Source organism: Pagrus major, chromosome 23 (assembly GCF_040436345.1).
Source record: "Pagrus major chromosome 23, Pma_NU_1.0".
NCBI classification, from domain to species: domain Eukaryota; kingdom Metazoa; phylum Chordata; class Actinopteri; order Spariformes; family Sparidae; genus Pagrus; species Pagrus major.
The window spans coordinates 3,296,251-3,313,602 of NC_133237.1; the positions used below are offsets into that span (position 1 = coordinate 3,296,251).

General features: G+C 40.0%; 1 protein-coding gene and 1 non-coding gene across 2 annotated transcripts; one reads left to right on the forward strand and one right to left on the reverse strand.

The window, feature by feature from the left end:
- Positions 1-6,146: 6,146 nt before the first annotated feature.
- On the reverse strand, positions 6,147-6,228 carry trnas-uga (transfer RNA serine (anticodon UGA)). The gene has a single exon. It is a non-coding gene; the product is annotated as a tRNA-Ser (tRNA).
- A 3,965-nt stretch (positions 6,229-10,193) lies between these two features.
- On the forward strand, positions 10,194-16,839 carry atp5mc1 (ATP synthase membrane subunit c locus 1). The gene is made up of 5 exons (XM_073494707.1): positions 10,194-10,270; positions 11,847-11,894; positions 12,801-12,881; positions 13,456-13,634; positions 16,413-16,839. Exons 2-5 carry the CDS (start codon positions 11,856-11,858, stop codon positions 16,525-16,527), a joined length of 414 nt encoding a protein of 137 aa, XP_073350808.1. The 5' UTR covers positions 10,194-10,270; positions 11,847-11,855; the 3' UTR covers positions 16,528-16,839.
- Positions 16,840-17,352: the final 513 nt, after the last annotated feature.

Genomic DNA, 17,352 nt, shown 5'->3' on the forward strand with positions numbered 1-17,352 from the left:
TCTTGCACCTTGCATTGCATTTTTCAGTCGGTATGTAGACTATTTTTAACTTTTCAGCAGAAGGCACAGAGTCACACAGCTTTTTCCATTAAATACATGTGATGGTGGGTTGCACACGCAGCCCCGCTGTACATGCACACCACGCTGTTGCCCAAAACACACTTTTCCAACGTGTTTTAAAGCGGCTACGCCTTTGTGCCAAGTGTCTCTGTGAACAGCAAAGACAGCTGCAAATACTCTTCGCACATCAGGGAGGCAGCTGGGATGGATCTATAACTTAAAGCTACTACAAGGAACTTTTTTTGATGATGTGATTCTGGTGGCCCCTTTGGACAAAAGATCACAATTGTGAAACAAAGCAAACTTTGTTTTAGTGCCACACCACCACACTACAGAGCAGCTTCTCTCCTCAGGCTGTGAGACTTCTCAATTCATCATCAGCACCCCACCATATACATTAGTTTACATTTCAGGACTTATCCTACCTAGATAAGTCGGAGTCTGACCTGGTGACAGGCATTGAGAATAACTATAATAACTATACAGAAATAGCCACTCCTCTCACTGATGGTGTCATTTGCTTATGTAGGTCATAAAGAGGCATCAGTATTATACTGAGACTGTTTCACAACCAGTTAAAAGTTCATTGTGTTTAACACTACTAAGTATTTGAAAGCGGCTGTGACATAATGGCACATAAATAATGCTGTGTGCTTGTTCAAAAAGGAGGAAAACATGCATTGTTTCAACATTTGTAGTTTAAACAGTTGGATGTGCACACATCTGTAATTTCTTTTGAAAAAGTATGCACACTAACTTCAGCATCATTCACTCTTCCTGTAAATGATTTTTCTAGAACTATACTTCAGTTTAACTTTAATACACATACCTCAGGATCTCCATGTGATTTAAATAAAACCTTACACCCTTTTTCCACTGGTCAAAAATCCCACCTAAACCCACTAATATCGGGCTTTTGTATGCAATGGCAATGTGTAAACTCTGCATTTACACCCGGGTCAACTGACTCTGCAGTAGACACAGGTTTTATCATCACGGCTCGGTTTTGATCTAAACGTAAGACCGGGTTGAACACGTCAAATTCCACCGCACGAAGTGATGACAAGTTATCAACATCCGGTGGTGGCACGTAAATAAGGAAGGAATTTTGGATGCAGTTTATTCAAGGCATTACTGGACACAGCGTTGGAGGTGGAGCGTCGTTCATTCCTATGAAAGCTGCTCAGTGGTGTTTTGAAACCAAAAAAGCTCGACTTCCTGACTGTCAAAATACCTGCCTAAACTTCCGGTTTAGCGCCCGGCTAACTTGAAGGGGGATAAAATAATTTAATTGTGCCATGCTTCTAGACTTTCCAAATGTTATTGGATCGAATGGCTCAAATTATGATAGTGAAACGAGTCCTTTTGCAGAGGTTGTGACGCTCAAAAGAATTTATCCACCGTTTTACAGACGCTTCTTTCACAATGGGTCTATTGTTGTTTTCTCTTCTGTTACAACTGTTTCAGGTGCATTCGTGACATGAAACATGACGTCAGTGTCGTACAACGAAATGCTTCAGATAAAATCACAGATGGGCTGCCTCGACTGTGTGAAGTGGGAATGGGGTCAATAGGTGATTTTTAGCGAGTGTACCCATGTTTAAAAAAACCTGTTTATCACATACAATTATACAATGCACAATCTAGTGAAAGTTGTTCTCGGCAATTAAACCATCCGTAGGAAATGTGTTGTTTGAGTTAAATTTAAATACTGCCAAAATTACACATACACACAAAAAAAACTAAAGATGAGTGATTTCACTAAACTGAGGGAACATTTTGATGCAAGTCTATGCATCTTGCATTCATTGCATTGTATGTATTGACTTTATATCTCTTGCCATTAGTTCTATCAGTAATTATAACGCTGCATTTTCCAGTGTAATTGCTGAGATCTGAGACCACGGTAACATCACGAACAGTAGATCAGACAGGCTGTAAACAAGCCGACATCTGGGAGTCCAAAGTGAAAGTCAGCACACTCATAATGTAGCTAATAATCCCTCGTTGCCCAGGCCTACTGTGAGGGCACACAGCTGTAGTAAGTAGAATGAGTCAAAGCTGAACCAGGGAGTACGTCTGCACATTGGGATGGATGTTTCCATTTGGATAATAATTTTACTGTTTGCCTTTGTTTTCTCTTCCAATTAAGTTTGACTGATAAATGGATTTTAAACCAGGCTGCTCGTCTGACCACAACAATAAGAATAAATAAATTAGAATGAAGACTGATAAAATCATTTTGAAAAATGTCTGTTACTTCCACATTTAATAAAACATCATTTCATCATTATTTTTTGTCTTTATTGATAGATATTTGACTGTAGCTCTTGTATACTTTGCTGAGGTATTATGATTGAACATCGAGGGTGTAGCTGTATACATTGATATGAATGGAACTGATTGAGTAAAATGGCCTGTAGTCAGTACATAAAACCAGGTGTACCAGGTCATATAACAAGACAGTTTTAATAAAGAAAAGAAAAGAAAAGAACATAGCATGTGCATATACTTTTATATATACTATACTTTACTTTTCCCCTGGCTTTTCATGTATATGTCTGATAATGGTTGCCAATGTATTCATAGTTAGGTTGGGAGTTGGCCCATTTCTTCTTATGAAAACAGAATGTCCTCCTCTATAAAACAGTTGTACGAAGCAAATGAAATCGTTGTCCATCTGTCGCCTTCAGAATAAAAGAAAACATCTTTATAATGTAGCTGGATCATTCACACAGTCCATCCAGATTACTGTGTAAATATAATGAAAACGGACTGAACTCAGCTGTGTGGGTCCAGTAACTGTGACATGAATCAGATCTAGCTCAATGTTTAGGAGGACATCTGGTGGACAGCTGGAGAGCTTGAAGGCAACAGCAGAAGGTCCATCACGGACAAACCTTTCTCTTCGGAGAACTGGACAATTGTGGAGCTCCTGACTTCACCAACTCATCCTATCTACAGAAGTACTTTGCAAAAATCAATAGACAACGTTCAAAGTGGAAAATAATCACTGTCAATTTAACTGGCAAAATGTAAGAATGAAAAAAAGTTCAAGGTTCATGTAATTGTCATTCTACAATACAGGGTTGTACAAAGAAATGTAAGTTGTAGTCCCTTCATCCGAGACAAAAGTGTTTTCTATGGTGGAGTATGAGGATGAGTTCAGGGATCTCACTGCCAGAGAAAATGAAGCTGATCTGTAGTCTGGTGGTATGGCAATGGAAAAAAATAAAAGACAGAAATGTTCTTCTTCTCTTCTTGTGCCATTTGGTTTGTCGTTATTTAAGAACTTCCAAATTTTTTCCCCCTTTTCTTCAGTAAGCCCTTCTACATATAACATCACCTGAAATGCCAAGAACACTGATGCATGTTAGCCCTAGATAGTGACAGTGTAAGTCAGAAAAGTCAGGTAGAAAGAGTTAGATATAACCCATTAGGGCACAAGCAGGAAAGCAAACTGGGAATGTTGACGTTATATGGCATTCACCTTAAAGGATAAGTTCACCAATAAATAAAAATGTAGTTGTTTACCGTCCTCCTTTCAGCGGAAAGTCAGGTGATGTTTCATAGCCTGCAAAATATTTGGAGCTTCACAGTAAAACAGCTTTGCAGCATTCTCTTAAACAACTGAAGTAGCTGGAGACTTTTTTTAATTTAAAAAAAATGCAGAAAAAAAATAACATAGCGCTCCATACCGCTTGTCCAGCATAATCCAAGTCTCCAAAGCCCAGAGATCCCAAATAAATTTGAAAAGATTTTATTTACACCCTCAACACACGGTCCAGCTCGTCCACTCCACACACGGTTCATGCTAATGCTTTTGGCTCAGCAGCTACAAGAAGATTTTGGCTGAAAAAAGGTCTTTTCAAATCAATTTGGGAACTCAGGGCTTCCAAGACTTTGGATTGTGCTGGAGGAAATGTAGCCTATGGAGCCATGTTATGGCTAGTTTTCTTTTTTGGTTATTTACAATTTAAAACAGGTCCCTCAGTTATTTCAGAGAATTTTGCAACCCTGTTTTGATGTAAAATGTTTTGTGGACTGCAAAACTTAACACAACTTTGATCAGCATGGAAGTCAGGATAATGACCTGAATGAATTTTACTTTTTGGGTGAAAATTATCCTTTAATCACGAGACAATCAGGAGACAATGTATATTCTTAAATAAAACTGTTTGTTATTTAAATGATGGAAAAAAAACAGCCATACAGCGAGCCTGGAGAAGGTCATGTTGGTTATTTACTGGACCTTGAAGTAAATAAATAATGTTGTCATGTGTAATTTGCAGTATCAGGGATATTTGGGGAAGATACACAAGATGTACCAGAGGAAACGTTGTCACATCTTGTCGTCTGGCGCCCTCTGCTGCCAGGGAGTGTAAGTTAATGAGCTCTACATCTCACCCTCTGTGCCTCTCTCTTACTGTCCATAGAGGAATCTATAATTTTTTTTACAAGATATAATGAATATTTATGAGCAGGGCCTTCATCTGAGATCAGCAAATCAGCTGCCAGCATGGCAGGCATAAATCAGCTGACAGCTTGCCTCCTCTGTTCAGTGGTGGCAGTAAATGGCACTAAATTATTTACATTTACATTTTCAACATTTAGCTGACGTTTTCATCTGGAGGAAGTTAGAATGAGCGGAGTGAGCTGCAGTAGCTAGCTGGCTAACAATGCCAGGATAACAGTGCCTGGTGGTGTATGGAGGGAGGAAGGAAGAGCTAAAGACTATGGAAGTCTAGAGCTGCCAATAATGAAATAAAGTCATTTAAGGATTCAGTTTTATTTATCAAAAATAACATAATATGTACTGTGAAATGCATTGGGTATGCTAAAAAGTGTATTAAAAAAAAGATGATGAGGAAAAAACAGGACAAAGATTCAACATCACATTGTCACAAGTCAAGTGCATTAGGCAGGGTGGTGGAAACGATTTGCTGAAGAAGGTCAAGTCAAAAGTTCTGTTTGTGTGCTCATAACGTGACAAAATTAAATATTCTAAATAGTATTTTCAGGTCTGTTTACTGACAAAAAATGTTGTTGCTCGATTGAAAATCTCAAGAACGTGTTAGCAATGATCTACATTTCCATGCAGTTTAAGACATATTAGATGACTTTTAAACGTTTTAGCTTACCCAAGAGAAAGAGCATCACAACGCATCTCAGGTGCCCCCCCCCCCCACTACAACAGGTAACCCAGAAATTTAGACTTTATGGCGGAGAATAAAAAAGACATATTGACTCAGCTACGTTCATTTGATCATTTACCCATCGCTGCCTCCTAAACAAACTCTAGCTGCTGCAGCTACAAGGCTAGTGTTACGATAAGCAAGCTGTCTGCCAGGACTCTATTTCTCTTGAGCAGGGGCACTGCATTGCCTGAATTAGAATTTTGATGTCAAAACCTGGAGTCATTCTCTGCCATGAAGTCTAGATTGTCTATGTCATCATAGCTCTGGGTTACCTGTTGTAGTTGGGGGGGTGGGGGTTAATTAATGACACACAAAATACGCATGAACGACATCACTGGAAATTTGGACAGTTTTTGTGCAGGTGAGATGTGTTCTGATGTACTCTTTCCCTCGGTTAAGCTAGCACGGTACAAGTAATCTAATCTGTTTTAAACTGCATGGGAATGTCACGGTTATATTGAATATAGTAGTCATAATTATGTTTTCATTAGTATATAATCACCCAACTCCCCCCATTGCATGTCATGTCCTTGAGCAAAATACTGAATCTCAGATTGCTCCCTTATGAGCAGGTTGGCATCATAAATAAAGTGTGTTTCCTGTGAGCCTTTTTTACATTTACATTTTAGGGCATTGAGCAGACGCTTTTGTCCAAAGCGACTTACAGTAATTCATACACTGATGGCGGTGGCATGCAAGGTACCGACCAGGAGTTTCAGTATCTTGCCCAAGGACACTTCGACACGCAGAGCAGGGGAATCTTCTGATTACAAGACGCTACCCTTGAGCCATAGCTGCCCCAAGAAATGTGCATCTTTGACTGTATTATATTAAGCAACACACAGTTGGGGGCAGGACCTATACAGACACATGGGCAAAGAGAGACATCGCTGTGAGCAGGGTTTGAACCTGCGCGGGGAAACCCCATTGGATTTCAAGTCCAACGCCTTAACCACTCGGCCATCACAGCTTGGTGTCATATGTTCTTTGGACCGCTGTGAAGACAAATGCTGTCACAAAGTGCACTGGCAGAGATCCAGAAGATCCTGCTAATGTTTCACCTTTGTAGTCGGTGGTTCTGTTTGGGTTCATCGAGAGGACGATGCAGGCATCGATTCAAACAGACCCTTTGCTTTTCACAGAGGTTTTGTTTGTACGTGCATATACTGTCTTCCTCAATGTCACATCTGAAAGGTCTGATGAAAAATGAATATGTTTGATTTATTGTAAGACACACATCTCACACACACATAGTCTGGACTCTTACAATATAGATTCAATAAGAAAAATAAAAAACCTGTTGCTTTTTCTTGGCCATTGACATTTTGCAGACCTGAGACACATTTAATGTAAACGTTAATAAATGCCTATATTATCATTATCATTTTGATTGATTTCACTGACATAAAGTTTGACACATATTCCACTAATACTTTCTGATACTACCAGTAGCATCACTGTCATAATGAATCACATTATTTTATATACAAAAGAAAAGAAGAAACAAAGCTGGAGGCCATCACATCATCGAGATGATTTAACAACACTGTTGGACTGTGATTTCCACTTCAGTGAGAATCCTCAGCTCTGCTGCCACAAATAAGCTTTCTCAGGCTTTCACTGATAAACACACAGGTGCTCTGCCTTCATTGCCAGTGTTGAGATCTCTTTGAATCACACTGACACCAGCCATACCACACCAAACTCTTCAACAGTAGCTGACGATGGCCCTGGTTTTTATCGATCTTTGTGTACCCTGCCATGGCCAATCCAAGAGCCATGTCATGTTTGAATGAAGCATCAACCCTGGTGATTTTGTTTTTGATACCGCGTTTGTACCAAAGGTGGACGGAGTAACAGTTCTCAAACATGGATCACCATCATGACATCTAAAATAAGTTATATTTTAAATGCACACATACTGCAGCCATTTTATTTCTTGTTGCAGATCCAATATATATTAACCCATCGGTATAATTGTGAAGGCAGGTGCCCCACATCTCTTTCAGTTGCTCTGTTACTGCCTTCGAGGGATCACCTAAAATTTTCCGTCTGACCAGACTCAGAAAGAGAATCTATATCAGGCGATGGCAAGAGCCACAGAGGGGTAGGAGGCCATTGGACCTTTGTCCTATGGCATTAACAAAACTGACCGTTGTAGTCTTTGTAATAGTAGTAGTCTTTCCTGAAAATTCCCAGTGCTGCTCATGAAGACAATGATCCTTATGCTTGGAGTTTAACCCAGTAATGGAGGGCTAACTTAACCATACTCAGTTCCAGCGAGTTTCCCCGAATTCAACTAGCAGTGCTGACACTGGAGAAGTGTGAGATGCTCCACTACACACTCTTAAAGCCTAAGCTTGCAAAACATTTAATTTAGCAAGTACAGTTGGTGCCGCAGACCCATAGGCTAGACACCCATAGTCAAATGACTGATCTTATCATAGCTCTGTATGTCATCATCATAGTTTGTCTGTCAGACCCCCAATTAGAGCCTGCTAGACATGTTGATACATTAATAACTGTCTCACAATGAAGGTTTTCTCCACATGTGTATGCCAGGTCATATTTTTGTCAAACCATACACCTACAGATTTGAAAATTGCGACTCTCTTAGTTCAGCTGGCATACATTGTCAAACTTGCATTGGATTCTTTCTTTTTAAACCAAAAACCAAACACTACATACTTATTCTGAGTTGATATTGATATTCATTTGCCCATATAATCATACTGTCCAGTGTTGTTTGAATTTGACTGACTACATATGGCAGATCCTATACCCCTTTTCCATAATGCTCTGTAATCAGAAAAAAGGGTTAGCCCATAGTCTCCCTCAACCTTGCTAAACATGTCATTAACCAGGATATTAAACAAAACTGGACTGATCACACTTCCCTGCATCTTTAGAAGCCAAGGCTTTATATGTATATATATATATATATATATATATATATATATATATATATATATATATATATATATATATATATATATATATATAGATATATACACAAATCCAACTGCCTCCATGGTAGATATTCCATGTCTGAAACCATTCTTGAATGGGGCAAAGTACCCCCTCTTTTCTAATGTGTACAGTAGCCAATCTGTTAGCATACACTCCATGCCTTTCCACACTGACGTGACAGCTATTGGTCAATATGACCCTTCTGTGGGATGGGATGTGTTGTGGTAGTGTTTCCACTCCTTGGACGGGGTCCCCTCTTCCCAGACTGTGTTCGTTGGCGCTAACAACTTGTCCCGCATTAAGTCTCCTAGACGTTCAAGTATAGCATAACTCACCCCATCTCTCCCTGGTGTTGTGTCAGACCTTGACTGCCTTTTTAGCTCCTGTAAAATAAAGAATATGTTTGTTTATGTGCTGTATTGATTATCTCTGTTCTCCTCTCCTTTCAGCTCCTACACTCTCCAAGTTGTGAACCTGCTGAAATGACTTCAAGCAAAAGTTCTTCATCTTTATTTAGGCACTGCCACTATTTCATTGTGCTGAAGAACTGGAATATTTGCCTGCTTAAATGCTCCTGAAATTCCATGTGTTAAGTTCCAGACCTGTCCAACTTTGTTCTGCGGTCCCAATTTATTGCAGATCGATATATAGATTTCTTTATTAATCCACTAGGGAAATTTTACTGTTGCAGTAGCAATTCACATAAAATCACACAACTCACAATAACACACAATATAAAAAACAGACACAAGAATGGTAAAAATAACACAATATTTACGAATATATACATACATGCACGTACCATTATGTGATGTTAAAAAGGGACATATAGAATAAATAGGATAAAATATGAATACAAATCTAAAATGTGCTTTTACTCTTAATCCTTTATACTCACTGGCATACTGCTCTGTTGGCTGCTGCCTCAGCATCCTGTACGCCTTGTTCCTAGCTGGGACCACTGAGTTACAGACTGTGTTCAACCAAGGAACTATCGGTTTCCCACTTGGTAATTTTTTGATTGGAATTGACTCAGATGCCACTGATTTTATCACTTCACAGACTCAGTCATACCATTTATCTTCTCCTTCCTCTCTATTAATGCGCTCCCCCCCCCATCTGTAATTTCTCCTCAGCCATGTTGGTCTCCCATCATTCGTCACTGTTAAGTTTGAAATCATTGCCTCGGCTGCAGCTGAATATACCAAAAATGACACAAGAAGATAAACTTCTGCTGCTGAGATCTCTCTGCTGAGCTCCGTGTGTCTGCATCCAGGTCCCTCTCACTTTCCATTGGCATTAGGGTGAGTAGATAATGACTGAATTTTCATTTTGGGGTGACCTTATCCTTTAGTCAGGGGGAGAAGATTTTCATTATTTCGTCTTTTCGTTTTTCTAAGGCATGTTCTCATAAAATTCTTAATACATTTTATGAAGTGAAACAATGTGGATGAATATGTTGGTAATTCATTGCAGTCTTAATTAGAAACAAATACAATTTTTATTAATGAATTACATAAATGTGTGGATTGTGTTTAGTGTAAAGCAATTATAAGATAGCCCCTGCATACAGTTACAAATTGTTGCATGCACTATGGAGTGAGAAGTTGTGTATAAGATCCATTGATATAAGTAACACAATTTTCTTATAGAATTCTGACTATGTTAAGGCGGGACTTCCCACAGAATAACCAATAGGCACATAGGACACTGGATGTGCTTTGAAAGGTCGTTTCTCGTAAACTCGTCATTCCCGGCAACACTGTCCAATTAAATTAATGAAAGTTTCTTTGGTCCCGCCCACACAAACCGCCCGGCCAATAAAAAATATTGTAGTTCAATAAAGCTATACCCGATTGGCTAGAATGGCGGATGTAACATGGCGATAAGCGAAGGAGGGTTCGTTCTGACCAATGGGCGTTTAGGACGTAGACACTGAGCTTATAAATGACAAGGTGACAAGCAGCACATCCTACATTCATTGACTGTCGCTGTGTGCGAGTGCAGCTAATCCCGGACCCTCCGAGAGCCGTAACAAACCGGTAATGACTGCATTTCATAGCTGCCACACTTCATGTAGTCATGTTGGTTCGTGTGTTTAACGCGTGTACGTTTGATATTTAACGTGGAGAATCGGTCGTAAGCAAGGACGCTTATAGAGCTAGCTGTTTTTGCTAACATTCGGTAGCTAGCAGGCTAGGTCGGCCATTCAATGACTTGGTTCCCGGTACTGACTTTTGTACCGACTGCTATTTATGATCTTGGTCTACCTTTATGACAGGTAATGGATCAGTTCTACCTTGAAGAGTGCGTTTCGGTCAGCCGCTGTGGTTGTCTCACTGCCGGTGCTAGCAGCGGGTCACACACCGGCCATAGCACGGCTAAGCTGCGTTGACACACTGGATTGTAAAATGTCTGACAGTCTGGGGCCTATCGTGCTCTGAAGCAGTCCGCCGCTGCAAGGACATCCCTGTCGGCGACCTGCGGTGTCATGTTGGCCCTTGTCATTGCACTACAGTAGGTGTATCGTAGCACGGAGTGCACTGTGGCTGCTTTACAGGCCCAATGTGACCGTCTGTAGCTCATTTTTGACCTTCAAGTCTGCAGGCTGATTAGCTTAGCAACTTAGCCTAGCTCCGTCGCTTCCCCTCCTCTACGAGGACAGCCAACCAGACCTAGGGCTAATTGGGTGATTATAAACATGCAATTTAACCTTCCCTCAGGCCTTGCGAAGATTCAAAGCATATTCGAGTCTGCATATAATACTGACACTTGCTGAACTCCCACCGTGGACTGGGTGAATCTTCTAAGCAGAAATGTCCTCGAGGTTTCAGCTAATGGCGTCTGAAAGTGGGAGTGTAGCCATTCATTCTGCAGCATGCGTGGATATTTAGCGCTTTATCTGGAGTTGATCCTTGGAGTAGTCGATGCAATTGGATTAGCCTCTTGGCTGAACTGGCCAGGAGCAACAGACCAGTATTCCTCTTCTCGATCAACTTGTTGCTCGACTTGACCTCTGCATACTCCAGATTTACCTACTTTACTGAAACTGGTTATTTCAAATGGAAAACTTTGATGCACTTGGAAGTTACTTGCACGAGTACTTTGACCCTGGGCTGTAAGCATAAGGTTACACCTGTCTACAGTAAAGCTGTCAAAGCTGCAGGTCAGTAAAGACAAACCGTGGTACAGAGCTGCAGCCTCTAATACTCTGAACATCGGGTTGTTCAGACTAAGTCAAACTCTCTGAAACTCACCTGATACTAGAAGGATCTCTGTCCTTGTGAGATTGAAAGATTTTTTACTTGCATCCTAATTAAAATGAAGCTCTCCAAGATAACTTGTATTCATGTCAACAACCTAGAGATGTATATAGTTCTACAAGCTTGCTCTTTAATAAAGTGACCAACTACTCTAACACAGCCTCTAGATGTCCACCTTTCATTCGTGTTCATAATCTTTCTGAATCTAGTTGCACTGTCTACAACTATATAGTTCCAGGTTTGATTCCTGCAACAGCTTTAACCAGATCACTGAATCTGCTGCTTGATCGACAGAAGTGACTGAATGAGAACACTGGCTACAGATTTAAAATATTACACCTCTCTCTCTCTCCAGCTTCCAGCCATGTACGCCTGCGCCAAGTTTGTCACTTCTCCTGCTGTGGTATGTCAACTGAAATACCTTTTCTTTTTATTCTATACATGTACTAGTGTAATTGTTGGGGGTGTTGTGTTTTAAACCTTTCTGAAAGATGGTTAACTTACTGACATCAGCAAATGATTGTGAGGCTTGTAACTGTAATGCATATATCTTGTGAATATACCTTGAAAAGTGTAAACCAACCTGTGGAAACACAACCTACATTTAGAGGTTAATGACTGTATGAGCTTTTTGGTGTCTTTGTCTTCAAGGGCACAGTAGTTGTGACAGCCATATTTGCTCCATGCTCTTTATGACAGTTGCACAGATAGTGTCAGCTGACCCTGCAGCATTTAGGCATCTCAGCCATGGAGGTGTTGTAGAGGACTAAGTTCCATATTTACATCTGACACTGATGTTCTGCCTGTCCTGCTGAACAGTGTGTGTTGTTCATACATAATAAAGTTCAAGGGATAGGCTGAATGTATACTGATGCAATAATTGGCAATAATCAGTCTTGCTCATTGATTTGCAAAAATTGTAATCAGCGATAAATATGAAGTGATTTTTAAAATCTGCAACAGTGGATAATTCAAAAATTTGAAGTGTATTAATCATGGTATTGATTAGGGGTCAAAAGATTTTTTATTATTATTATTATTATTATTATTATTATTATTATTATTATTATTATTATTATTATTGTTATTATTATTATTGTTATTATGTGCATCATTTTGACAGAATCCAGTATCTTAAATCTTCAGTTATGGACTTAACAAAGGCTTCAGTTTTTTTGCTGAAGGATAACAGATTTTTAATATTAAGCCTGTTATATAAATTACATTGCAGCTGGTCAATGTATTGAAACATGATTCATTGTTCAGTGTGATAATTCAGTGTTTTCTTTTCCTTTTTGTGTGTACATAGCTGCGTGGGGGGTCCAGAGTCCTCGCCCGGCCAGTCTCAGTCTCCCTCTTCAACAGACCTGAAGCCACAGTGGAGCAGCAGGTCAGTCCTTTGACCTTCAACAGTCCCTAACCCAGTTGTCTTAAAATATATTCTGCCTTCTTGCCGACACCTGACAAATTCTGATGTGCATAGGATGGCTGCAATTGACCAAATCTCTTAACAGTGTTATCACTTAATAGTGCTGTGATAGCCACAAGTTGCATATATAGAAAAATCTGACTAGCATTTCAGTCGCATCTAATTGAGCATGAGATGTAACCTGGCACAAACTTTTGCTAAATATCTGTATGTAAAATGATTCTGCAGTAACACAGAACAGATCTATGTACAAAGAGATGTGGTGCAATGCACAGTATTTCTTGATTCATGATATCAGATATCAGTGGTGTGTACCAGTACCCCACACATCCTGTGGTTGTTTAATAATTCAGTAGGTCACCAAATTCATTGTAAATGTGTCTTTGGTACAGACTTAGTGGATACACTTGTACACAAATACACACACAATAAACAAATAATACACAATAAATGTATAGACGGCCTTCAAGTAGATTCTTGTCTGATGCAGTAGTGGCTTGTACTGTAGTTGTTTCTACTCTCCCTCCTCTCCCAGGCCCTGTTGCCAGTCAGCCAGTCTGCAGTCCTGACCCGCTCCTTCCAGACCAGCGCTGTCTCCCGGGACATCGACACTGCCGCCAAGTTCATTGGTGCTGGTGCTGCCACAGTGGGTGTGGCCGGCTCAGGAGCTGGAATTGGAACAGTGTTCGGCAGCCTCATCATTGGCTATGCCAGGTAGAGTTCTTCATATGATACTCATCATCCATTTGGATTATCCACAGCACCCTGAAGTGTTTATAGCTGTGACACTGTTCGTCAATCCCTGATGGTACTATCATCTGTTTTTAAGGGTTTAAAAAATGGACCACCTCCCTGAAACTGACAAGATGCATAATAACATTGAGTGGCCTCCCCTGACAGATTCTCTCAATTAGATCAGTGTCAGCATTACAGCCTTTCCAAACCTCTCTGAGACATTAGGTGTGTTTTCCATGGGCCATCCCACTGTCCATCACACTTCTACAATCAAAAACGCTTCCCTTCAAGCTACTCGCATGAAAACTGGACTTTTTTTTTTTGTTTCTGCCTGAAGATGCTGGCTGTCTTTTAATTTCTTTATACTTCATGACCTTGGAAACTGTAGCGTGACCAAAAAAATCACACCTCAAGTTCCACTTAAAAGCTTTTGAGTATTGAATCAAATCTCACTGCCTAGGAGATAGTTTGCTCACTGTTCTCAAGTGAGCAAGATTTTATCTCTGCATAGTCGCATCATTTATTGGCTTTTTAAAAATCATTTTATTTAATATAGTATAACCCCTTGAAGCAGAGTTGCAGTGAAAAGACAAGTCAGGTGCTTGTTGTGTTTTACTCTGACACGCAATGATTGGTTCAGAAAGCTGTCACTGTCGCCTCAATTTATTGAAGTCCCATAGGCTATGACTTGGAGTATTTTCTGTGGTGTAACTGGGGAAACTGGGTGTGCTGGTTATCCTAACAAAATGGATCATAAGATTGTGACAATATTGCAACTTATCTGTCTCTTTACCTTTTTTAAACATGAACCTTCCAGAGCACCTAGTTTTTTGCCCTTCAGTGATTAGGTTATTACTCTGGGCGTGTAACCAATCAGATGAGCTATCATGGGCAGGACATTGAGCGAGACTACAGATGACAGATACAGGCAACTGCTAAAGCTGGAATTCATCGCCAACTATTTTGACAATGGATTCATCAGTGAGAGTAAAAAGTCCAAATTCTGATGCCAGCTTCTGTTAAATGTGAATATTATTTAGGTTTCTTTACTTCTCTATAACATTAAATATCTTGTTGTGGAAAAAACAAGACATTTGAAGATGAAGCTCTGGGGGAACAAGTAGACATAGACAAAAAACTAATCAAGAAAAGAAATGGCCAGATTATGCAGGAATAAAAATAATTATTAATTGCAGCCATAGTGACTACAGACAGAGGTATCTACTTCAGAGCAAAAGTAGCCCTTTTTAAAGTAACCCTAACCCTTCTTATAAAAATTAGATTCCTGACTCGATACGGTAATATGATCCGAACTGGGACTTTTGTGATCCATTGCACCCCTAGTTCAATCTCAGTTTAGTAATGTAGTCATGTAAATGAACAGATGGTGTTAATCGATATTAACATGTTAAGATGTTTGGTGACTACTTTCACTGTTTTGCACAGCATACAGGCCCCATCAGATAAAGTGTTTTGTTCAGCGAGCAGCATCTTTTCCCAGCACTCTTGTGATTGCCACAAAAGCAGATCCATGTACTACACTCTACAAGAGAAGCAGGGATCATTTCCAGTACAGAGGCAGGATTGCATTGCTGCAGTGGCGTCATTGTTGTATTAAAGCGGTTTCAAAAACATCTACCACATTAAAAATAGACTGATAGTTATTCTGCACCAGGGGAAACAAACTGCAATAGCTGCCACATGTGTAGTGCAGTGGTTACATCAGAACACAACTTTTCACTTGATGCAGAGTGATCAATGGTGGTACTAATTTTATATCTGTGTGAATGAAGTATCACTAACACAGTACATATCAGCTCATCATGTTTGATGTTTAGGGCATCCTACCTTGCCCAAGCATGTTTAACCCCCAAGGTCCAGTTTGTTTGACTAGTGTGAGCACTCCGTGCCGTGTGCATTTCCTTGACCCTTGCACAGTTGGAAGAGGTGTGCTTCGTCACAGTACGGTTGCTCATGCACAAGCACGGGTGCTAAACGTGGACTGAAGTATAATCATGCATATTACGCTGCCTTGCATGAGCAAAAAATGCAGGAATGTGAGAGGGCCGTCTATGACCAAAATAAGACACAAAAAATTCAGTAAAGTTAGTCATTTTCTGTGTTCTCCATTGTGCCGCAAGCAAATAAGCACATATCCAAGTCCCTTTTTTAGATTTTAAGGATTTTTGAGATGTTTTTCAGGGAGTTTCAAGCCACTTTGTTCACATGCAAAGTGTTTTTTATTCCATCAGTTTTGTCTTTTTGGACCTGAACCAAATTAGACCAGTGGGAAACCTTTTGTGTATAAAAAATCAGTGTGCTGGCCAACAGGGACACACTGAACATGTATGACACACAAGGGTAATTGCAATCCCAAATGAGCGGAACTGAGGGGACCAAATGGAGAAAACAAACACTGACACACACCCACAGTTGAAAAGAGTAGCAATAAATGCCATTTTCATGTTACAGGTCACATTCCAGCTTGCCCCAAAACATTTTACATGTGAAGGGCTTTGTATCAATCACATGAAACCTTTACAGAAGGCATCCAAAACATCCTGATTTCTTTGTGTTGAGCTCATTTGTTCTTGTAAAAGCAGAGTGATTTCAATTTGTTTTTTCAGTGACCGCATACAGACTGCACTCTTCATTTTTGGCATGGCCACATTTTAAATGCACGTCTGAACATAGGCTTTGTTAAATTACTATTTAATTAGCTGTATATCTGACTTGGTGCTCTGTCTGTGTTCACAGGAACCCCTCCCTGAAGCAGCAGCTCTTCTCCTACGCCATCCTGGGCTTTGCTCTGTCTGAGGCTATGGGTCTCTTCTGTCTGATGGTGGCGTTCCTCATCCTGTTCGCCATGTAAACCTGGAAACACACCGACAGCTCCCTTCACTTACCCTTACTTCCCTCTCTCCTTTCCTTCCTTGCTCCCTTATCTCTCCCATTCTTCCATCCGGAGGGGGGTTTCCAGAATGGGAACTCTGAATGAGCTGCTATGCCATTCCAATCAAGGGGGAAAAGTTTCAAAGGAAAAATATTCACATCTGAGGGCAACAAACCTCCAATCCTACATTTTTATGTTCCTACTCTTATTTTTGTTTTTCAGAAGTTTTATGTAAGACCTCACTTCGGTTGAAATAATCTGTCCAAAATAAATGGTTGGGATAACTAAGAACAGTCTGCAGTGTTTTCATCTTTCTCTTTTGTTTTTGTTGCTAAGAAAACTGTTGAATATTATCTGTGAAAATACAAGAGGTAGTTGTTTCAAGTGTCACTCAGGTGTTTTGCTCTTCTAAATAATGACACCGGCAGCAAAAAGTGTTTGTCTCCTGGCGGAACAAAGATTGACCACTGTGACCTGTTAAAAAAAATAAAATAAAAAAAAGAGTAAATATCTTAATGTAGATGTATCCTGATGATCAACGGTGACAATTATGGAAGCTTACAAAATAAGTTACTGGTTGTGAAGAGTACCAAAAGGTCATGTCTAATGAGACCTACTACTAACACTGGCTGTTTTCACATGAGCACTTGAAGTTTAAAAAAAAGTTATCAAATTTCAAGAGTTATGTACTTATCAAATGTACAAGTATGTCTAACCTGTGTTAATTTTAACATGGTTTAAAGGACCCCCACGGACACCCCATGATGTTTAAGACAATTACTAAGAATGGCAATTGGGTTAAGC